Source organism: Xiphophorus maculatus, chromosome 19 (genome assembly GCF_002775205.1).
Source record: "Xiphophorus maculatus strain JP 163 A chromosome 19, X_maculatus-5.0-male, whole genome shotgun sequence".
NCBI lineage: Eukaryota > Metazoa > Chordata > Actinopteri > Cyprinodontiformes > Poeciliidae > Xiphophorus > Xiphophorus maculatus.
In genome coordinates, this window is record NC_036461.1 from 27,250,801 (window position 1) to 27,275,034 (window position 24,234).

A 24,234-nucleotide genomic window follows, 5' to 3' on the forward strand; every position below is an offset into this window, starting at 1 on the left:
AGTCTGCTGAGTCCTCCTCTAAGATTGGTGGTGGATTCTCAGTAGGTTCCCAGCATTGCCTTTGGTCCAAGACCCATGTGTTGTCCAGGGGCTTCAGGCTGCGGTAGTGCTTTAGCTGGTCACAGTGGACAACTTTCACCTTGGACCCTGGGGTCTTTTGAATCTGGTAAACAAGGTCATCTAGTTGGCCCAGGACGAAGTGTGGTCCTTCATATGATGGGAGGAACTTTTTGACTTTGTTCTTTGACATGATGTGTCCTTTTAATGAGATACCAAACAGGGTCTCCAACTTTATACTGTGTGTGGCAGCAGTTCTTGTCATACTGTCTCTTTGCAAGTGTGACTGAGTCCCCCAGGGCGATTTGGTGAGCCAGCTCCAACCGTTCCCGCATCTGCTGCACATACTCTGGAACAGTGGGTTGGTGTTCCGGATCAGGAGGCAAACCTGCGACAAGGTCCACTGGTTCACTTACTTCTCAGCCCAACATCATAAAGTTTGGAGAGAAGCCTGTAGCATTATGTTTGGTTGCCCTGTATGCCACAACAGCATAAGGTCCCATCAGGTCCCCATTCCAATGGCAGTGTGCTGTCCCAATCCACCCTCTTTTAGAGGGTGGTGTTGAAACGCTCGACCTGACTGTCTGACTGCAGCCTGAATGATGTTGTGTGAGTCTTGTCTATCCCAAACAAGCTGCACATCCCTTGGAACACCTCAGACTCAAAATTGCATCCCTGGTCACTGTGTAGCTCTTGAGAGATTCCATAGCGGCACACCCACTCATTAGTAACGATACCGTCAACTGTGACAGCTCGCTCATTTGGAATAGAAAATGCTTCAGTCCAGTTTGTGAAGTAATGTTGTATCAAAAGCACATAGCGGTGTCCATGCTCAGTCTAATTTAGTGGTCCCATAATATCCAGTGCAATGCACTCCATAGGAGCTCCTACCTGGACTGTTCCCATAGGAGCTTGCAGTGTCTTCTGGGGTCGAGCCCTTGATGCACAGCTGGCACAGGTTTTACACCAGAGGGCAATATCCTCCCTCATGTGGTACCAGTAGTATCGGGTTCTTAATCTGGTCAGGGTCTGCTCTACACCAAAATGTCCACCAACTGACCGCTCATGCATCTGTCTCATTACGTCAAGTTGTAGTTTACGTGGCAGCACAATTTGTAGAAATGGTAGAATTTGGTAGAATTGGATGTCATCAAGGCAATAGAACCGATAGACCAAGGGGGACGTTTATCACTGGCCTAACCCTACCCTAACCCTAACCCTAAGCCATCGAGCTAACTGTTCTTCTGGCTCTCTCATTTTGGTCAGCCAGCGCAGCTACACCTTAAAGGGCCAGCCGAGGAGATACTAACAAAAATGGGATGTGAAATCCACTATGGCCAGAAGTTCACGTCTTGTTGTGCAGTAGTTTTGTTCAGGCTTTGCCAACTTGCGACTGCCATAAGCCAACACTGGTTCCACACCCTCCTGCATTTGCAACAGTACAGCACCGATGCCAGTGTCACTCACATCAGTTTCAAGTATCATTTCACTGCAGTCCAGGGGATAGCCGAGAATGGGGGCTGAGATGAGGCGACACTTTAACTTGTTGAAAACAGCCTGGTGCTCAGCATGCCACTGAAAACGAGCATTTTTCTTGGTTAGATTATGAAGGGGTTCAGCAATAGATGCAAAGTCTTTTACAAATCAGCAATAGTATGAGGCCAAGCCGATGAAGAGTCAGACCTCCTGGATGGACAATGGTGTGGGCCACATTTGGACTTTGCTGGGGTCCATAGCTACACCATGTTCGGACACTATGTGACCTAGGCAGGCCACCTGGTGGTGGAAAAGGCAGCATTTGGCAGGTTTTAATTTCAGGTTAGCTTGTTGGAGTCTGTAAAACACCTGGCTAAGCCGCTGCAGCATCTCTGACACATTTCTCGCCAACACGATGATGTCGTCCAGGTAGACTAGACAGGTCTCCCACTGCATGCCAGCTAGGACGTGGTCCATCAGCCACTGGAATGTCGCCAGGGTGTTGCATAATCCAAACGGCATGGCATTCCACTCAAAGAGACCTGTCCTGGTGTAGAATGCGGTGAGACACAGGGAGGCCGCATGGCTTTGGTTGGCCAGAGGAGACCAGCCATGGATCCTTCTTTAATGATTACAGCTTCATTGCTAGGGTTAAAGAGGTGAAGGGGGACAGTTTTGGACGTCTGGGGATGAACTAAGACTCTGGCGAGGAGTACTTTGTGTTTCTCAATAAAACCTTTGGTGGGGCTAAGTATCATGTCACTGCAGGCTGCCCCACTTAGACGCACGCTGCCCCTCACAACATACTCCTGTCCTGGTTCCACCACCACAGTTCTGGATATTTTCACTGCATGCGACTTCAGGTTAGATTCAAGTTGGTAGTAGGGCACTTCTTCACCAAACAGGATGATGCGGTGTCTGCCAAAGTCAAGACGGGCTTCAGGTTGTGTGAGGAAGGGATGCCCCAGTAGCACCCCCAGTAAAGTGTCAAAAATTGATGAATGCAGCTGAGGTCTCATGTCAGGGTGGATGGAATTATAGTACTGCAACGACAGCACATTTCTCCGCGCTCCACTATCCAACACAGCACACACTTTCACTTCATAGATTTGCATGTGGATACTCATTTCTTGGCTTTGGCCTTTCAGGTGGAGCACAGTGGGTTCTTGGGTGTCACAGAAGGAGCAGCTAGATGTCAAAGCTTTGGTGGTCTTGTGGGGAGAGGAGCACTGCTTTTGGATATGACCCCAACCTTGACAGTCATGGCAGCGGACTCTCCCTTTTGTAGAATATTTGGGGTTATTAAAGGCTGAGGATGTGTGTGTCGCAAACCGATTTGGTGAAGAGCTGGTTACAGGTGTAGTTTTGATAACACTTTCATGTTTGCTCTAATAGCTTCTGAACTATTTCTGCATCACCCAGACCATTTGTGAAAACTTCAACAGCAATAGAGTCCTGTTCAACTTCTGCTCTGTCACCATAAGCCACCGCCACTTTCCCATAAATATTATCTCTGAATGCATGCAGGTCCTCTCCATGTTTTCGTTCTCGCTACCTCAGTTCTACTGCAACTGCAGCTGCATGATCAGAAGATGGACCTTATGCAGTTTCCAGTTTGCCCACCAGGCGGCGGTAGTCCCACTTGGAAGAGCGAGGATTTCTGTGGACAATGGGCCCTGATGCACCAACTAGGCAGAATTTCAGCTGCACTGTCATTGTCTTTTCGGACCAGTAGTTCGCTTTGGTGCAGCTTTCAAACCTGTTCAGAAATTCTTTCCATGGTGTGGTACCGTCGTATTGGCCCGGATGTAGAGTGGGGACCCTCTCTCTAGGATCTCCATCTTCCTCACTGTCGGATAAGGGCTACTGCAACATAAAATGGGTTTTATTTGCTTTAATTGGGGCTGGGATCATTTGCCTGTAGCTTATAGTTTCATCCAGGTTATGGGAAGAGGTACATTGCACGGCGGGAAGTACCACCGGGTGAAATGAAATTGCTGTGTACAAAGCTTTGTATATGAGCAGAAGCAAATGGGTTGCAGTCCGAATAATTATCTTTTATTTGAAACATGGGGACTGGATAGTAATGTATGCTGTCGTCTGCATTCCCCACATGGCCATAAACTTGACATTCAGGATCAACGAATGGGTTTGTAGAGCTAACCTGTGACTGAGTTTGCAGGGTTAGGGTTAGGGTTGTTGTGGAGGTTCCTCCATCATTTCCCCAGTGTTAGTATTTATTTCAATGTTTTCACACAATATATTTATAATTTCACTCTTTTTGTGTTTATTGCATTAGGTGGTTTACTATTATGGGTGCACACATTTAGTAAACTCCTTTTGTTTATTTGAATTATTAACTATTTTGTTTTGCTGAGTTTGAAGGACTGGTTGAGTGAGAGGACTGGTTGAAAGGCAAACCAGGAAGTGGAACAAACCATCAGGCTGCTGGAAACAGGGGACTTGATGTTAAAGGACCTGCCTCTCTCTCTATTAATAGCATAACTCCTTAAACAATTTTGGTATTAGGTTGTTTTGTTTTTATAGTTGTTTTGTAGTCAAAATGTGTTGGTTTGAATTACTTATTTAGTGTATGTTTATGCATTGTTTGTTTTTGTCTCATTTCTCACCCCTCCTCGTTTGTGTAGAATAGCCTTTGTGTATAAATTCCCCTGTGTGTTCATTAGTGATGGGTAAATGAGGCGTCATGTATCGTTTCGACCCATAGCAAAACTGTATTGATACTGTGTCAATGCTGCATCACTGAAAACTGACACCTGCTGGACATTAAAAATCTCTACAGGCAACGTAGTTAGACTGATTTAATGACCTAGTCTATACAAAAGATTTAAGTCATTGTATTTTATTGTATATTATATATTGTATTATTTCATATCTCCAGTTAAATTCAAAATATATTTGATATTCTTCGATACAGTCAATAAATAATGTGAACATGTACCAAGTGATGAAAATGAAAGTGGACATGTTGGAATGAGGATGCTTGTGGACTTTGTTTTTGGGTTTTTTTTCCCACAAATTTTCATTCAAAAAAATAAGTTTTTCCAACATTTTGTAATTTAGTCTGTTCTGTTTTTTTGACACAACTCCTGCTGTAAAAAAATTAAGTAAACAATACATTTATATGAAATAATTTATAAGAGGCAACTGAGTAATTTGTAGAATGGCTGTATACCTGAATTTATCCTAGTTGTATCTGGGACTTCATTCTCATGCTTTGCCCTGTAATGCCTCAGCATTGAGGAGGTGAATTTATTTAAATAAGACATTTCTGTCAAACATATGCGACACTTAACCTGCAGAACATTATATGAAAGTAAAGTAAGACTCAATTTCAGCTTAATTTGGATTCAGATAGATGAAGTACAAACTGAAAAGAACCGGATGAAACAACGAAATGAAAACAAATACCTTGTTTTCCGATGTAAGATCAAAATGGTCCCACACTGCGGAAAACTTTCGTTTGCCGTGAGGTTCCATAGTTGACGCCGTACAGTAAAAGATAAAGAATCTTTTTGGCAAATGCATCCTGTTGACAGATTCGCTTACTTATAAACACAGTTTGGCGCGTCAACGTCATTTCAAAACAGTTCCTGTATCGCTCACGTGACTTGCTGAAATCAATACGCGCACCGACACGGGTTTTGGCCTATGGGCTTGACACATGCGCCGACGCATCAGTGTTGCCGGACCCATCACTAGTGTTCATTGTGTGAGGTCAGTTGTTGGTTTGTTATCCTGAGTTAGGTGTGCCTTAGTTGATTTCTTTTGGGCCCATTTTGTTATATTTTTGAGATTTGTTGTTGAAAGGCTTTTGTTAAGACTTTTGGAAAAATAAATAGAAAATAATTTTTTATATATGCCTTTGTCCTTGTGCCTTACTGGTGGACCGTAACAGTTGTAATGTTCACATTTCCCCACTGTAACGGATAGTAGACTAAAGTAAATTAAGAATTTTCTAAATTAAGTATGACGCAGATTGTTTATGGATGTTCGTCTGTTTTGATTAGCATTTTTGTTGGGTTTTTTTGTTTTGTTTTGTTTGATGGTATTTGTACTTTGTAATGTTTTGGGGGGGTTTTGTTGTACCTCTTGGGCTGCCGTAACTAATGAGGGCAGGCCCTTTAAAAGCTGGTAGAATCGTCGTGTCAATCAATGACTTGAACTGTCAAGCTGAGTAGCATGAATAAATCAACACTTAGTGTTCCCCAGTGAAAGCAGTGAGGTACGTTTTGTTTTGTTGTTTGTATTGTAAGTTTATGTTTGTATTCTAATATTTGCATATATTTTAGTTTTCACGGTGACTAAGGTGACTGTGGTGACTGTGGTGATTCTGAATCACCCGAAGAAAATAAAAACACTAAATTCACCCGTCGAGACTGGCTGGTTAATTCAACTGCTGGGGAGCTGCTACTCCCACCGTCACATCTTTGGTAGCCTTTCTACACTCTGCACCCTCGGAAGACATATCCAATGTCATAAACGGGTTGGAATAATCACTTTCAAGCCCATAATTTTCCTGGGGCTGGAGGGCGGCGGCGTCCATCTTGCGGTTGCTAAGCAATGGGCTAATGTGCAGTCTCTTGGCTTTATTGCTAGCCGCTATTATCTCTCTTGCTCGGTGCTCACCACTCATCCAGCAAGGCAAAGAGGTCCCTTCGTGGTCACCAGTGTTAACCGTTCCTGCTCAGTCCTTTGACCATGGTCAGAAGACACAGGGGAGATCTTCCTCCAGGGCTGAAGTCTCCACTTCGGGGTTAATGTTAGAAATATTTAGTATATGTAATCTTAAGTTTGCTGTGTTTGTTGTGTGAAGTTGTTTTGTTATGCAACAGCTCCTATTGTTCTGTGAGATCATCAGTTCCTGCATTGTAGCTACAAACAGGAACTGAACTCAACCGCCTGCAGAAGGAAGCAAACAGGAACTGAACTCTGCACTACGTCAGCCCATAGGTGCAACACGCCTGTGACTCAAGAGAACAGAAGAAGCAGCAATGCTACATGATTAACTCAAGATAACAGAATAAGCTACGTATGTAACTAGGGACAATTAAGGAAATAAAAAGAAAGGGTGTGGTAGCACGTGCTTCAGAATGGTGGGAGATTGTAACTGAAGCATGCTCCTGTCTGTTCTCCTTGCTGCAAGTAAATCTAAAACTCTCTTGTCTTTCTCCTATTTGTGTGGTGTTCGAATGTTTTAGGTTGTTTGAAACTGAAAGTTAACTCCCTCACTTGCCCTGAACATAGACCACGTGGTGGCACGGAGGTGGTTGGAGATTAACTTTAATAGCTCCGGCTAACAGGTGAAGACTCCACAGACTTTTCTTAATAGCCGCTGCTCCGGTCGTCGTCCACACTCTTTCTGCCACACATACTGTCTCTCACTTGCTCCTAAAACATGTGGGTCTCAGCACGCAGCGCCCCCTTCTGACCAAAGGACGGTTGCCACACATCTCACTCACCCACACACAACATACACAATACTCACTGGGCTAATCATCACATACAGTACAGTGGAGGCACTTTCCGCAACACACGCATCTCATTCAGTTAGTGTCAATTTGGTAGCATAAGTAATTATATTACACAGCGAAAGATAGTTGCTACAATTAATCTATGTACTTCTTAATTAATAAATGTATTTATTATTATTATTCCGTAAAAATTCCTGAAGAGTTTGAAGCGCAGCCTGAGTAGCGCATGCGAATAGGGCCTGCAAATTCGGGAAGGTGAAAGATTACTTAAAAGTGCCTGCGTGTCCTAGCGTTGTGAAAAATGAATGGGACATGTGAAGGCTATGTCTTACACTGACAACCCGAGGCATGCGTAGCGTGAGAAATCCAAGGAGAGGTGCTGATGAGCGGGCTGACAGCAGCTGTGATGGAAGCTGTTGACATGGATGAACCAAAGCAGGGGACAGGTAAAAAGAAGATGTGATGAATGACAGTAGTGGAATGGAGAAATAATGAATGATGAGGTGGGAGGGAACGGCGATGTAGATTCTTGCGGCGAGACCTTGGGTACGCTTGTCGGAGACGGACCATGGATACGGTGGTGAACAATGAATCCTAGTCAGGTGAGAGAGCGGCGGGAAAAGCTGCTTGAGATGATTCGAGGCTGGGGTTGAGAGAAATTCCCTTGCGTCTGAGCAGCGTCACAGGGGAAAAAGGGCCAGACTGCACTGCTAAGCAGCTCTTCTGCTGGCAGGATGAGAGATGGAAGGATGGGGATCCTCGAAGAAAAGGATCAGGTGAAGTAGCCAGCTGAGAAGCTGTGGCGTGCGAATGAAAGGATTGAGCACGGCTGCAGAGTGGATACCACCATATAAGTGGGAGCTTGATAGGTGATTGGCGAAGATGGGGCATGGTCATATGCTAATAGGCTGACAGCAGATGAATCGGTGATTGGAAGGTGCATGTGAGGCTGGAGAGTTTTCCAGTTTGAATTGACGCCTAGGCTCCATTTCTGTAATTCCTAATATTCAGGAAGATTGCTCCAGAGCCTTTGGGACATGACAGCAAACATTCATATGCATGTTGCCAGGATCTAATTGAAACCAACAAGCCCTGGATAAAGCTGTGCTACACAGTACAAACTTGAGTATTAAACTAATTTAATAATAATATTATCTAAGTTTAAAAACAATGTCTAAATGATAAAAAGTGGGGTAAATATGGAAAACAAATATAAATCTGTTCTTTTAAAGGATTTTAAAAGCCTTCTTTGCCATTTATAAATGTATCAAGTTTAAAAACAGTGTTTCCTCCAGTGTATTATAAACCTGGCAGCCCACGATGCATTACTAGCTCCCCACCTCCAGGCTAAGCGTTGCTTGTTTTTGTTTTTAGGAAAATTATAATAAAAAAAAAAAAAGAACATCGCTATTTTTGTTTGTTTGTTTTAAGCCAAATTGTAAGCTTATCTGTTGCTCTCAGCATTTCACTGGCGGAGCTGATTTATTCCTAAAAGATAGGTTTATACTTTATGCATTTAAAGCAGGAGAGCGGACCCATCACACAGCTCTCCTGCTTTAAATGCACAAAGTATAAACACGCGAGACACCGCAGCACGCGGTGTCTCGCGTGCTGCAGCAGTTGGATGTCTATAAAGTTTACGTGCGCCTCCTTTCACTAAAACTGGACACAGGCTGACCTGTATGGATATTTACATCAACCCCCTGTGAGGAATTATGATTCTTTTGTGAACTCTATATCAGGGTAAGAGTTTTAAACCCACCCCTTTAGCTCTGGTTGTGCAGCTGTATGTGATCCGCAGAAATAACTTGTAGTTGCGCTTTCAGAGGTGCGGGTTGATGGAGTGGTGAGAATGATTTATCTTTGTGAACAAACAATTATGCGACATTTACATCTCAACAGCTGCCCAGCGTGTGGCTCTGTCTTCCCTGTAAAGTTTATGTATGTGGTCATGGTGGCCGGAGCTTTAGTGGTTAATGAACCAACCGCAGTGAAGTTAGTTTCAAGTTGGATATTCGATATTCGAGCTCCGCGGAGTAAGCGGCGTTTAGCTCAAGGTTGATCCGATTTATGAACGCTACTCTCGGCCAGCGGTTCTCCACCGCTCCCGGCCGCAGCGCCCGAAGGTTCACTTAGGGACTATCAACAAATTACCGAACCAAACATTCCTGTCAAAGAAATGTTAATAAATGCCTTGAATTGTAACCAACTAACTAATTGTCAGTGCTAATTCATGCTTTTACATGAGCCAAAATAGCATCTATAAAATTTTAAAGTCATATACAATATTTTCAATAATTTTAATATTAAATAATATAATGTTTTCTTCAATAGCTTCCAGGTCATTTGACCTATTGACTCAAAATCACTTTGAAATAATTATACTAGTCTCTTTAGATGAGGCACAGTCATTTGTTTTCCATTTTAAATCATTTTCCATTTTTTAGGAATTTTTTTCTTCAAAATTGAGTGTTTTTCTTCAATAGCTTCCAGGTCATGTGACCTATTGACTCAAAATCACTTTGAAATAATTCTAATAGTCTCTTTAGATGAGGCACAGTCATTTGTTTTCCATTTTAAATCATTTTCAATTTTTGATTAATTTATTTCATCAAAATTGAGAGTTTTTCTTCAATAGCTTCCAGGTCATGTGACCTATTGACTCAAAATCACTTTGAAATTGTTCTACCAGTCTGTATAGATGAGGCACAGTCATTTGATTTCCATTTTTAGCCATTTTCCATTTTTTAGGAATTTGTTTCTTCAAAATTGAGGGTTTTTCTTCAATAGCTTCCAGGTCATGTGACCTATTGATTCAAAATCACTTTGAACTTGTTCTACCAGTCTGTATAGATGAGGCACAGTCATTTGTTTTCCATTTTTAGCCATTTTCCATTTTTTAGGAATTTTATTCTTCAAAATTGAGGGTTTTTATTCAATAGCTTCCAGGTCATGTGACCTATTGACTCAAAATCACTTTGGAATAATTCTAATAGTCTCTTTAATTGAGGCACAGACATTTGTTTTCCATTTTAAATCATTTTCCATTTTTTAGGAATTTTTTTCTTCAAAATTGAGAGTTTTTCTTCAATAGCTTCCAGGTCATGTGACCTATTGACTCAAAATCACTTTGAAATAATTATACTAGTGTCTTTAGATGAGGCACAGACATTTATTTATGTTTTATGTTTTTATTTTGTAATTTTTAGGAATCTTTTCCTTAAAGTTTAAGATTGTTGCTCAATAGCTTTCAGATAACGTCATAAAATTACTTATCAATTTGAAATGATTCCAGTACACTTTATACATCACACATAGCATCAATGCCACACAAACATATTACATTTTCATTTTCCACAGATATTTTCAAAACATATTTCGAACAATAATGAACACAGTTTCTAGTTTTCAGATTAACTACACAATACACATTTCCAACTGCCTGTTTTTTTCTTTTGAAATTCTGTGCTCTTCATATTTATGCACAGGGCATGGTACCATCAGTCACAGTTGTCACACTGGATCTGTTCACAAATACAAGAAAATATACATGTTTAGCAGTATTGAACTTACTCATCTCCTGTCACACAGTTTGGTGTTTAATTGCTTGTCATTTATTATATAAAACATTTCATGGCTCCCAAGAGTCATTTCCTGTGTCTAATTCTGAATTTTACATTGACAACTCTTGATTTCTCACCCAGTCTGTCATTCCAGGGCCAGACCCCGGGGCTTTGTATGCAGCGCACATCGCACACCAACAGTGGTCATCAAATACTGTAATCAAGAAGAATATACAGCATATTCAAACAAGATAGATTGATAGATCGATATATATATATATATATAACAAAATAGCTAATTATTTCAGAAAATTAATTTAAAATTATTAATACTTGGAGATTATATAAAATACATTTGTAAACTAAAGTAAATTTTCTAAATTATCAATGTTGCATATCGTTTAGATATCTTTGTCTGTTTGGATTGGCACTGTTGGTGGTTTATATTTTGTGAAATGGAATTTGCATTTTGTAATTTATTATTTTTTTTATTGACCTCACGGGCTGCAGGAGCTAATGAGGGCAGACTCTATATAAGTTGAAAGAGTCATTGAAACAGTGAATTAATTGAACTGTCAAGATGTGCTTGTCACAAAGAAATGAAAACTTAGTGTTCCCCAGCGAAAGCAGCGAGGTCTGTTTAGTTTTGTTATCTTTATTGGTTAAGTTCATGTTTTGTATTACAATGTTTGTATATGTTTTAGTTTTCACATTTATTGAGGTTATTGTGGTGACTTTGATGATGGTGGTTGATCTTAATCAAATAAAATAAAAAACCTTAAATTCACCAGTCAAGACTGGTTCAGTAATGTAAGAGCTGGGGAGATTCTGCAATATATATGTGTGTATGTTTATGTATTGTAAGTCGAAATGCACATGGTATACCTGATGCATCAAGGATTTGAAGAGCGAGAGTTCTTCTTTCACTTTTCATTGCCTTTTTTGTTGTGTCAAAATCTACATCTGGCATCAGAGGGAAGGCTTCCATCAGTGCTTTTGCCATCTAAAGAAAAAAAAAGTTTTTAAAGACTTTTTTTATGGCATTATAATGCATCAGACTTAAAACATTCATGTGGACATATATAGTGTACCCACATATACTAAAACAGGTATGTTTGTTAGTACAGATACCTGTAGTGAAACATCTAAATGTTTCAACATTTAGAAGATGATGAAAGAACTGTAATTACAAATACTGTGTGGCATGTTGCACTGACCCCAGTTATGGGCTACTGTTGGGGGAGTCTGTATTCCTCCAAGTGAATACACACTCTTTCCACAATTCCGAAAGCCCATTTTAACTAACCAGAGAGACTGTATTTGATGATAGACAACTTTTCTCTATAATAATTACACAGTATCCACACTTGTATAACAAAAAACATGAACTCATTAATTTACTTTGACTACAATAACTCCACAGCTGCTTCCGTCTTGTTGAATAGGGTGGCGCATTGTCCCCCCTTTCCATTGGATCCCAACCCAGTCTGTTTTTCCATGGCATGTCCTTCTCATTTTGAAGTATTCTCTGGATAACAAACAAAATGATTTGTGTAAGAGCAATTGTATTCTGTAATTCCACTCATAAGACAACTCACGCTTTCCTCTTATCAGTTTCTGTTAACAACAACAATGTTAAGTTTATTGAAATTAATATTTACATAAACATTTAAATTAATAGAAATATTTTTTACATAATATATTTTGAAAAAATGTTATGGATAATATATTTCAATAATATATTCAGAAATCTGAATGTCACATACATTCAGATTTTTAACTCAATCTCTATGTGGTCACTTTGCAAATTTATTAATTTTTAATACATTTTAAAAATTTATTAGAGCTTTATTCACTGTATTCTTTTAGCTGCCTTTTGGGAGTCCACAAGCTCAGATGATACTTGTGCAGGATCTATTAGGAATACAGTTCTGGCTTCTGCATTGATGTACTAAAACAGATCAACAAAGTAAAGGGGCATAACAAAGAAAAATTTCATTAAAACTAATGTGAATATGTCATGCTCTATCCAAACCATAAAATGAAAAAATATTGATTATAGACAAAAAATCACAAACCAGCAACTTCCAGTGATTGTTGTTCACAAGGACAAATGACAGAACTGCTTCATAGTTGTCAAAGTTTACCTGAAATGGCATTAAAAATGTTCAAAAATTAAATGTTAACATAAAGACAAACTTTAAGCACATGTCTCACAATTAATCTTTTCCCACATGTCAGTATTTACTTTTACTGACAATTTTGCTTTTCAATGAGAAGGTGTTTTAAAAATGATAAAATAATCAATACACTGTTTTACAAGAGTTAAGGTGCTAAACAATGCCCTGTACAGGCTGCTGTGGGATGGGGTAAAGCTTGCAGTGATGTTGATGTTAGTTAGTAGGACACATACAAGATATCAAATGAAATTACTTAGCCAAGATTAATGTGGGTGCAACTAGATCAAGATTCTTACTTCTACTTTATTAAATGATTGACATTTACATTACTCTGAAATCTTATATGTAGTGTCCAGTACAGAAGTTTTTTTACATGTGGAATTAATTATGTAATGTTGTCTAAAGAAGTTGTCCATCCTTACTGCCATGTTCAGCTCCTTATTTGCCTGGATAACCCTCTGTGACACTTATATTTGGAACTCGCACGGAAGTGAACAATTACATTAATTTTGTCAAGTGTTTCAATGTTTAAAACAGCCAAGTAGTCAGTAAAACATGGCAATTCTTTCAGAACACTCTTTTAAAAACAACTCAGCTTTTAATTCAAACCTTTTAAAAAAATACATCTTGTTCTTCTTTTTATCAACAAGCACACATATTTGCCATAAACACATTACATATGATTTCATCTTCGAAGTAATTTTGTTGTCAATTTTGTAGCTCTGTGTAACTGATGTGTAACTGTGAAAGTTCTGTTCATTCATCTTATAATGACATAATATAGCAACAAAGATATCCATTACCTTTGGTAAACTTTGTCTAGGAAGCTCAGTTCTGTCCCCGAACAAAATCACACCAGCTGAGTAGTGATTCAGGATGTAGAAGGTGTCCATGACTCCCAATGCATGGGCAGCCACATGCAGAAGGCTTTCAATGATCTGCACAAGGAATATCAGCGTTTCCACATATTAAACATGCATCCAAAAGTCTTCTCACACAAATCTAAAAATTGGTTTGTATTAATCTTGAGATTGAAGATGTTTTACAAATGACTGAAACAAACACATACCTCCCCTGTCAACCATTGATGTGGTCGAAGAGTGCACAAGTCAGAATGATGAATCACAATGCTCCGACCTTTAATTTGTGACGGAACAACTGCTACTACAACTTCTGTATCACTCTTTTTCCAAAGCAAGGTTAACTGCAAATCAGATATAAAAAAAAAAACAAATCAAAACATTTGAAAGTAATACAACAAAAATGTATATTTTACAAAATTTAAATAATACTTTATGCTAACAGCCGGCCATAATAAAGACAAAATCTATACCAGACTGTAATACATATATGTCAGTTATGTTATCCCATGTTAACCACATTATGAAATTGTGAAATGCAAGCTATTATTACTTGTTTACTTCTAATGAAATTTAAGAAATGAAGATTACAAAAAAATTTTATCAGATAAATTCATTGTTTTAACAAACTAATTCTTTATGTGGAACTGCAACAGAGCCTCAAAGGTAGGTGAAACCTTACCTGTGATTCTTTATTATTGTTATCATCTTCAGCTTTGGTGATTTGTTTTTTTGGGCCTTTGGAAGTTCTGGGATTGGGTAATATCTTCGGGGGATTGAAATACTTGGATTTGGTCTTTGTCTGACCAGCAGAACTTTCCCTCTTGTTCCATTTTTCTTTGGGATCATCTGCCGGTTTATTCAAAACTCTGACAGTTTGGTCCAGAAGTTTGTCTGGCAGACCATGCTGCATAACATGTTCAACATACCGACCTTGTAAAGATGTATACAATTTTGTGATGAAGTCTGCTGGTCTGAGGTACTTTTTTTTGGCCAAGATGTTCTTTTTTACCAAGCCAAACCACAACTCCACATGGCAGTTTGTTTCTCTTGATTTGCTTGTTTTATTTGTTGCAGCAGATGTGGGTGTTTTGTACCGTGTTAAGTCGCCAAGTAACATTCCGCTCCACAGTGGGATGATTCCCATGTAGTTCTTCACAAGCACATCAACTATACCAGGACAGCAGTAATGATTTTCTGTGATCTCTGATTCCTCGGACAGAATGTCAACCTGAGCTTGGTCCCGTAAAACTTGGAAAGTCTTTGTAAATGGTGAGTTAGCAATAATGCTGTTGCTTTTGTCACTTTTGCTGTGCTGTGCTTCTGCTGTATGATGGCCATCTTCATCTTATTGAAGAAAAACCCTCAATTTTGATGAAATAAATTAATTAAAAATTGAAAATGATTTAAAATGGAAAACAAATGACTGTGCCTCATCTAAAGACACTAGTATAATTATTCCAAAGTGATTTTGAGTCAATAGGTCACATGACCTGGAAGCTATTGAATAAAAACCCTCAATTTTGAAGAAAAAAATTCCTAAAAAATGGAAAATGATTAAAGATGGAAAACAAATGTCTGTGCCTCAATTAAAGGGACTATTAGAATTATTTCAAAGTGATTTTGAGTCAATAGGTCACATGACCTGGAAGCTATTGAAGAAAAACTCTCAATTTTGAAGAAAAAAATTCCTAAAAAATGGAAAATGGCTAAAAATGGAAATCAAATGACTGTGCCTCATCTATACAGACTGGTAGAACAAGTTCAAAGTGATTTTGAGTCAATAGGTCACATGACCTGGAAGCTATTGAAGAAAAACCCTCAATTTTGAAGAAAAAAATTCCTAAAAAATGGAAAATATTTTAAAATGGAAAACAAATGTCTGTGCCTCAATTAAAGAGACTATTAGAATTATTTCAAAGTGATTTTGAGTCAATAGGTCACATGACCTGGAAGCTATTGAATAAAAACTCTCAATTTTGAAGAAAAAAATTCCTAAAAAATGGAAAATGGCTAAAAATGGAAAACAAATGACTGTGCCTCATCTAAAGACACTAGTATAATTATTTCAAAGTGATTTTGAGTCAATAGGCCACATGACCTGGAAGCTATTGAAGAAAAACACTCAATTTTGAAGAAAAAAAATCCTAAAAAATGGAAAATGATTTAAAATGGAAAACAAATGACTGTGCCTCATCTAAAGAGACTATTAGAATTATTTCAAAGTGATTTTGAGTCAATAGGTCAAATGACCTGGAAGCTATTGAATAAAAACCCTCAATTTTGAAGAAAAAAATTCCTAAAAAATGGAAAATGATTTAAAATGGAAAACAAATGTCTGTGCCTCAATTAAAGGGACTATTAGAATTATTTCAAAGTGATTTTGAGTCAATAGGTCACATGACCTGGAAGCTATTGAATAAAAACCCTCAATTTTGAAGAAAAAAATTCCTAAAAAATGAAAAATGGCTAAAAATGGAAAACAAATGACTGTGCCTCATCTATACAGACTGGTAGAACAATTTCAAAGTGATTTTGAGTCAATAGGTCACATGACCTGGAAGCTATTGAATAAAAACCCTCAATTTTGAAGAAAAAAATTCCTAAAAAATGGAAAATGATTTAAAATGGAAAACAAATGTCTGTGCCTCAATTAAAGGGACTATTAGAATTATTTCAAAGTGATTTTGAGTCAATAGGTCACATGACCTGGAAGCTATTGAAGAAAAACACTCAATTTTGATGAAAAAAATTAATTAAAAATTGAAAATGATTTAAAATGGAAAACAAATGACTGTGCCTCAATTAAAGAGACTAGTATAATTATTCCAAAGTGATTTTGAGTCAATAGGTCACATGACCTGGAAGCTATCGAAGAAAACATTATATTTCTTTGACAGGAATGTTAGGTTCAGTAATTTGTTGATAGTCCCTAAGTGAACCTTCGGGCGCTGCGGCCGGGAGCGGTGGAGAACCGCTGGCCGAGAGTAGCGTTCCGAAATCGGATCAACTTTCAGCTAAACGTCGGTTACTCCGCGGAGCTCGGGCCGGGAGCGGTGGAGAACCGCTGGCCGAAAGTAGCGTTCATAAATCGGATCAACCTTGAGCTAAACGCCGCTTACTCCGCGGAGCTCGAATATCGAATATCCAACTTGAAACTAACTTCACTGCGGTAATGAACCAGTGCTAACCTCATCATGCAGGTTCAGTCTGGTGAGGAGCTATCACACTCTCCTCGTAGTCACGCATCACACTGGTTTTTTATTATTATTATTCCGGTTAGGCGAAGCATCAAGCCATATCAAATGCTTTGTCTACTTAAGAGTTAATATGCGCAAGGCTGCGTGGATATCTGAAAAACTTGTCCCTTAAAACTGGAGCAACCAAAACAGTTTCTGTGACTCTTATTAAAAACTCAACATACACGAAATGGAAGAGCTCCTATAGTCACATTAGCAGCATTAATTAAATCTCCCATTTACTGCGCATCTCTGCGTAGTGCAGTGGATTTAACTCATCTGCAGGTCCAGTCCAAGGCTGTATGAGGTCTGGAACAGAATTTGACTTAGGGGCCCCTCTTGTTGCTAAAAACATCAGTACCTCTAACAGCTTCTGTGTTAGAATTAGTGAAATCTGACAGAGGGGGAGTAGTTTAACTGGCCAACGTAAAAACAGTCAGTTATAAATGCAGTTTACTAATTTTTATTTGTGAATAAACATAACTCAAACTCAAAGATTAAACTCAGAGCATCAGGTTGTAGCTGTGGTAACAAACTATGCTAACTATGAATGTTCTTTGATATTTTTTTTACAAATAAACTTGCCAGCTTCTTAAAATCTTACATTAAATGTTAAAAAATGTACAATCTTTTAATGTATGTATGCTGAAACCAGTAAATCAAGTTTAGCAGTATTGATCATCTCAATAAATAAATGTTACATTTATTTATCTGTAGTCTTTAAAATATTAGCATTTATTGGACACTTGAAGCCCTGGGGGGCCTGATGGAGCCACTGACTTTATTAGGACTCAACAAAAGTGCTATTGGATATTGACGTTATGTCAATCATCCAAATCAACCAATGGGCTACAGATAGGGCTGCAGTGTTTGAAGCTTCTGACTCTAATTCAAAATGCATGTTATTAAATGCAATAAATATTAATAGAAAAATCTTAGTTGGATATTAGTTGGGGGAAAAAAAAGAGTTTAAAAATTTTTAAAAGAGAGAAATTTGTAACTACACACATGGTGCCCAAATGTGCCAAAATAGAACCTTTGGTTGGAATGTTTGCATGGACTTTTATCAAGCAATCCCTTTCCAAAATTTCTATGCTTCATTTTTTGGGAGAGATGAAATTTGGTACAGTAAATGGTCAGAGCCTGTACTGTGGATGGCTAGAGATTCTGGATTGGCATACTTTCAAAGAAAATTCACATCCACAAAATTAATTCTATTAGTATTTTTTTCACTATATGCTATGTTTATTTGCTCTCACTCAGTAAGAGAAATGTTGATTTTTAGACCTGTAGAGTATTTTCTGGAGTATTGCATTTATTCATACCTTTTATTTCACCTTGTGTATTCCTGAGATATATTGAATTCCTTTTGGGGGAGTCCTTTTCGAGAACTCTCCAAACACTCTCCAAAAAAAGAGGCCTAAAAGAACCCCAAAAGAGGGGTTAAGATCACTGGCTACACTACTCCAAGATTAGGTTGCATAAAATGTTTCCAGATACATCTCACACCACTGTGAATCCACTGAAGCTACACTATCACACAGTTATGACCTTGGCCCTGAACTACAGGAGTACTGTTGTGGAATATTCCAGTTCCTTTTGTTAAGGAAAAATGATTATTTTTAGTGCTTAATACAGTTAATCTTACGACATGTGTAAAAGGTATATTCAGCACTCTTATTTGGAACAGCTTTGTGTTGAGCATTTGGGATCGAGCAGATGAGCAGGCATTCAGACAAACAGGGGCCAAAATGCAGATCACTCAATGGGGTCTCCCTGCTGTGAGGCCAAACCACACAGCCATAAAATTAGCATTTTCTTTGGGAGAGAGAGACTTTAGATTTCACAGGTATCTGTGAGGTCTTATCTCAGGATTTTACTGTGCCCAGAATGACCGTGGGAGCCACGGGGGGTCAGGGCGCAGCGATGCGCTCTTTGTCCCGCCAGGAGCCAGATGGCCTTTTGATCTTTGCGTAGATCAGGGGGAGTTCCAAGTTTCTCTGAGTGCTTAAGGGAGTTTCCAATTGGTCAACAGGAGGAACGCCTTAGTGCATAAATTAAATAGAAAAACACCTCCTTACTATAAGATTACGTGTCAGGAGAAAAAATTCAGAGAGCGGCCACCATTTTGCCTTTTTTGCATCGGCTCTCTCCAAAGACGCGTCTTTGCCTTTTGTTTGTCTTTGTTTTGTGTTTGTCTGTCTTCCCCTTGTCTGTCTTTATTTTTATGAGAAAAATGCATATCTCTGTTCCTCTGCAGTTTTGTTGTTGATTGCTTTGTATGAGATTAAACTCTGTGATCTGTGACGTCAACGCGCTTTGTTGTTGTTTTCACTTTAGCGCACACCGCCGCCACTCGCTGAGGACTCGAAAGATTTAGGAGGAAAGAGCCAAACGTTTTGTCCAAAGTTAACATTAAATTATCCTCTTTTTAACATTTTCCATAATTTTTGGAGTTCAGGTGGTACCTGATCTAATTTTGATTATTCTTGGCATGTCTGATGAGCTGGAGAAACTCAAAGTACCACAGTGATGCTTTTTAGCATACGGTATTGTAACTGCAAAAAACCACATTCTTTTCTATTGGGGAAAAAAGGTACCTTCTTGCAAGCATTGCTTGATATACTTGACAGACACTCTCCATTTGGAAAGAATTTGATTCATCTTAAAAGACAAGCTGAAGGATTTTGATAATGTCTAGCGACTAATGGCTAAAGAGACTAAAGGCTTTTAGTCTCTTTACTTGCCAAAAAAACAGTGATTAGCAATGCACTTATTAGGAGGGCAGGGTGGTCATTTTCATATTGATTGTTGAGACCGGGGGTGTGGAGCGAATTATGTCCTTTATATTTTTTCATTTTAGTGTTTTACCAAAAGCTACCATTTAGCTATCATTTAGCAAAACGTAGCCAAGATTACTCAACAAGGTACACAGTTGGACTATGTTTCACATTGCCAAAATGTAAAACTTGTTTAAGCCAAAGTGCAATCTTTAGAGTAATGCATTAAAAGGAACTCACTACCACAAAATATTAAACAATGTCTTGCTTAGTTTTAAGATGCAACTAGAAATATACAAAAAGGTTATTTTAGTAGATGTGTGTGTTTATGTATTTATGAAAACAGAGATGTTATTGTACACGTATATGCTTTATGTCTGAGAGTACCATAGTACTTATACCTTCATTTAAGACACTTTAAATGAATGTATGCATTTTTTATTTAAGGGAAATCTAACATATTTTCCTATTTCAAACTAAACCATGTTTTTCTTTAAAAGTGATAAAAATAGAATGTGTTATTTTAATCCTTGATCTTTAATATGATTTTCCGTAAATCTAATCTTGTCTTTTTTTGTGTACACTGATCCAAGGAAGAATAGCTGATTTTGTCCAAAGTCAATAGTTATATAATTGTTGCAATAACAGGTTCACTTATATGTTCGGATTCCCTAAAAGGTGAATGATTTTTCCCTTCTAAAATAACAGTCTGACATAAGTCTTGTGTTACAACGATCCAATCTAGAATTGCATTAAATGAGTATGTGTTGAAATGTAAATGCACCAAGATGCTCACCGTCCAATCTTTAGTTGTTTTTCAAAATAACAGACAGAAAGCTGGAACAAAGTATTGTCCAGTCATAAGACATAATTATGAATTTGCTGATCTACAAACAACCAGATAATCCTTATTTACACTTCTGTAGTCTGTAGTAACAGAGATAATGTTACTTTCCAAACTACATGAAAAAACATAGAACATTTGATGTAGTGATTGGTCCTGATTCCATACTATTTAGAGGAACTAAGTGCTTTCCCTCTGATCGCAGTAAAATGAGATGGTGTTGCTCTCACTAAGCTCAGAGCAGTTAAGAATAGTAACAGAGAACACGTGGATGTTTTCAGATCAGTCATGTCAAACATTTACTGAGTCCTTGAGGAAGACCAAAGGACATTTTAATAAAAGAGAAAACTGACAGCTGCTCTGCAGGTTCAGAAAGATCACTGAGAAACTGTCCTTAGGAAGCACAAATCATGATAGCAATACCACAATTTATTACACAGAAGCTACTTTAGCAACTTTACAATCAAAGGTACAGAATTGTCGATGTCTTTCAATAGCTGCTTTCGCTCTCCCAATAATTAATATTAACAGAAAACCTCACATGTACTTACCTACAGAAAAATGATGTTTTTCAGACAGGGTAATAGTCAGACTGACGTCCAGGCAGTAATCAACTCCAAAGTGGATGAACAGTTACCGTTGTAGTTATTGGTAATGAAACCTGATGCGCAGTTTGACAGTCCTGAGGCATGCCGGGATCCTTGATGGGATGGGCTGTCACTGGAGAAGTAAGAGCCATACCAGGGCCTAGCAGAAACCTCTTCAAGGTACTAAATTTAGAAACAAGTCATGCTTTAGCACACACTCCCTCTTCTAATTCAACAGTGGTGCTTATATTCATAATCCCTCATATATTCTGTGGTGAATATAAGCACCACAGAAATGTAAAGGTTTGCATTTAACCAACGTTAGATGCTGGGATCAACTCTACTTATGAAATTTGGAAAAGACTTAGATCATAATTTTTAATTCAATTCAGTTTAATTATATAGTCCCAATTCACAACACTTGTTGTGTCATGGCCTACTAATCTAATCATGCAGTCAAGTTCATCCACTACAAACTGATAGTTATCAAGCAATGCAGTCAAGTTCAAATTATTGCTCAAATTGGCAAAAGGTTCTTTTCTAAGGAATCCTAGATTATTCTACTCAATTTGCATTAAATTGTTATATAATGTGCTTCTCTTTTTTCAATTTTTATTTATTGTCATGAGGTGGGGATGAAGATGGTGAGGATTAATGAGGTAGGACCCAGGTAGTTGAAGATGATGGTGGTATAATGATGAAAAACACAAAAATCCAGGCAGCACAGAGGAGCAAAAACTAGGTACTAGTCTCTGATAGCAACTGGTAAACAGTAATCAATAGACGGCAGACAAGCGACAACTAGACAGTCCAGACAAGGACCTGACAGAACAAGAAACACAGGTGGGGTAATCAAGGGAACTAGACACAGCTGCGATCAATCAAGGGCAGACAGGACAACACGAAAACTCAACTGACACAGAAAACTAAATAAACATACAGAAAAACTCACATTTACTCACAAAACCTTACATTTATGAATTTTGACATGCAGTTTAACACATCAGGTTCAACAGGTACAAGTGGTATTTACCAAGAATACAAAATGGTTAAGTTCAAGTCATCAGTGTGAAACATCACCTTACAATCAACCAAATGAAATGCAAAACTTATTTTCATCAGAGAGCATAACTTTGGAACACTCAGCAGCTGTCCAGTAATGTTTGTCTTTAGCTCAGGCAAGATACTTCTGATGCTGTCTGTTGTTCTAGAGTGGCTTGACACAAGGAATGTCACAGCTGAAACCCATGTCTTGCATATATGTGTGTGGTGGTTCTTGAAGCACCGAGTCCAGCTGCAGTTCACTCTCTGTGAATCTTCTCCACATTTTTAAATGGGTTTTGTTTCACAATCTTCTCCTGGATGTGGTTACTTGCTTGTCTACTTTTTTCTACATCTTTTCTTTCCCCTCACCTCTATGAATGTGCTTGAACACAGAGCAAACAGCAACTCGTCATCACGGACTGTTTGAGTCCACCTCTAAACTGTACGCTGCAACGCATCAGACAATAGAAACAGGCCTTTAAATAAAAGTAATTGAGCTAAAACAGCTAGTCAGATCTCTGGGGTGGAACTGTCTTAATTGCCACACAATGGTCTCCGAAGTCGCGTCTTCATATTTTTCTATTTTTCTAAGATAATTAATTTCTTCTTTGTGGATTTGGTTTCTGATGATTATGATGAGCTGTTATGATTTTATGCATTTGATTGTCTGAATATAATTCTGGTTGATTGTGAAGTTGAACAGTGACTGTTGTCTTAGTGGTTTCACTTTTACACATGGCATTAACGCCTCCAAGAGCGGCTAATTACACTCTTTTTTTATTATTAAACTTTGCTAAATAGATGTTAGCGGTACTATGTGGGATTGAATCTGTGTAATAGCCGTGTAATATTAGTGGATATTAATCATATCCTATCATTTCAGGAACACAATGACCTGCGCAGTTAGAAGGGTTGCGGTGATCTGTTGTCTGTGTTTAATTTAATTCCAATAAAAACCGGTTTCTCCTGTCTGATACTGTTTTATTCTTACAAACACTTCTGTATTTAAAATACATTTTAACAGGTAGGATATTCTAATAAAAGGATTAATGCATACATCTATAGCTTTTCATTTTCAACGGGTAGGATATTCAGATGAAGGAAGTGATCTTCTTGTGGTTTCGTCATGTATAGAAATTGTTCCAATGCTAAGTTAAGCATAACTCCTAAGCTTCTACTTCAGTCCCGTCACTCAAATAATGTTATCCAATATATTTAACATTACCACAACCTGCTATAGTTTTCTACTTGTAAACATGACGGTAGCAGCTTTGGACGCGTAGCACCGGCAGATAGACTTAGCCATCTATCTGTGCTACGGTAGGAAAATCTGACGAGGCAGCACTGATGGTCAGAACACCGGCCACGCGCTATGATTGTTAACCTATGTCACTCCAGAGATACATCCAGGATCCTGGCGGCGCCAAAGAAGCAGGCTCCACTCACATACGAAGGCCAAACAGTCTTCATCAGACAGGATATGACTGCTGCTGTCAAGGAGATGCTGCGACAGACTGGCGACCTGTCCAGGGTGTACCCCGCCTCCCGCCTGGAACGTAGCTGGAGATAGGCACCAGCAACCCTCCCGACCCCATTAGGGACAAAGGGTGAACAGAAAATGGATGGATGGATGGATGGATGGATGTCAAGGAGATGCGCCGTGCGTTTAACGGGTGTGCAAACTTCTTATCAAAAAGGAGATGAGATTCTCCATGCAATACCCGGCTGTTCTGTCTTTTGCGCACGGAGGGAAAACCCAATTGTTTCGATCACCCAAGGATGCACTTGCTTCCTGGATGAACTGAACTGAGACCATCTTACGGACTGGTTGGATACACACGTTGGACCTGACCTGGAGGTTAATGCTTTACTTTTTCTTTTCTTTTCTCTACGGTGCAGAACTCAGTTGCAAAGTTATGTGGCTAATTGTTGGACAGATATTGCCCGATTTAAATTTTTATATACTTTGTGCCTCACATAGATAAACAAGATATGATAAAAAAAATATAAGATTTTTGGGTTAATTTTGGGGGCGTGTGATTGGCTGATACTTACATGTGAAGCCCATCTTATCCACTGATCTTATTTTGTCAGCAAAGGTTTAAAAAT

General features: G+C 38.6%; 2 protein-coding genes across 3 annotated transcripts in view; both read right to left on the reverse strand.

Moving 5' to 3' along the window:
* LOC102219109 overlaps window positions 1-21,112 on the reverse strand; it is a 314,558-nt gene extending 293,446 nt beyond the window's left edge. The window contains exon 1 of the mRNA XM_023352126.1: window positions 21,046-21,112. The gene's annotated coding sequence lies outside the window, so the exon portion shown is untranslated. The remainder of the gene's footprint in view (window positions 1-21,045) is intronic.
* Window positions 10,109-15,082, reverse strand: LOC111612128. Of its 2 annotated transcripts, XM_023352130.1 has the most exons (9): window positions 14,314-15,082; window positions 13,841-13,975; window positions 13,575-13,709; window positions 12,670-12,738; window positions 12,448-12,542; window positions 11,993-12,119; window positions 11,477-11,594; window positions 10,729-10,805; window positions 10,109-10,552 (listed from the first exon to the last, which is right to left on the reverse strand). In XM_023352130.1, the coding sequence occupies exons 1-9, from the start codon at window positions 14,776-14,778 to the stop codon at window positions 10,529-10,531; spliced, it is 1,245 nt and encodes a 414-aa protein (XP_023207898.1). In that variant the 5' UTR covers window positions 14,779-15,082; the 3' UTR covers window positions 10,109-10,528. The 2 variants fall into 2 exon arrangements, with proteins under 2 accessions (XP_023207898.1, XP_023207897.1); XM_023352129.1 differs by having other exon boundaries at window positions 10,109-10,805.
* Window positions 21,113-24,234: the final 3,122 nt, after the last annotated feature.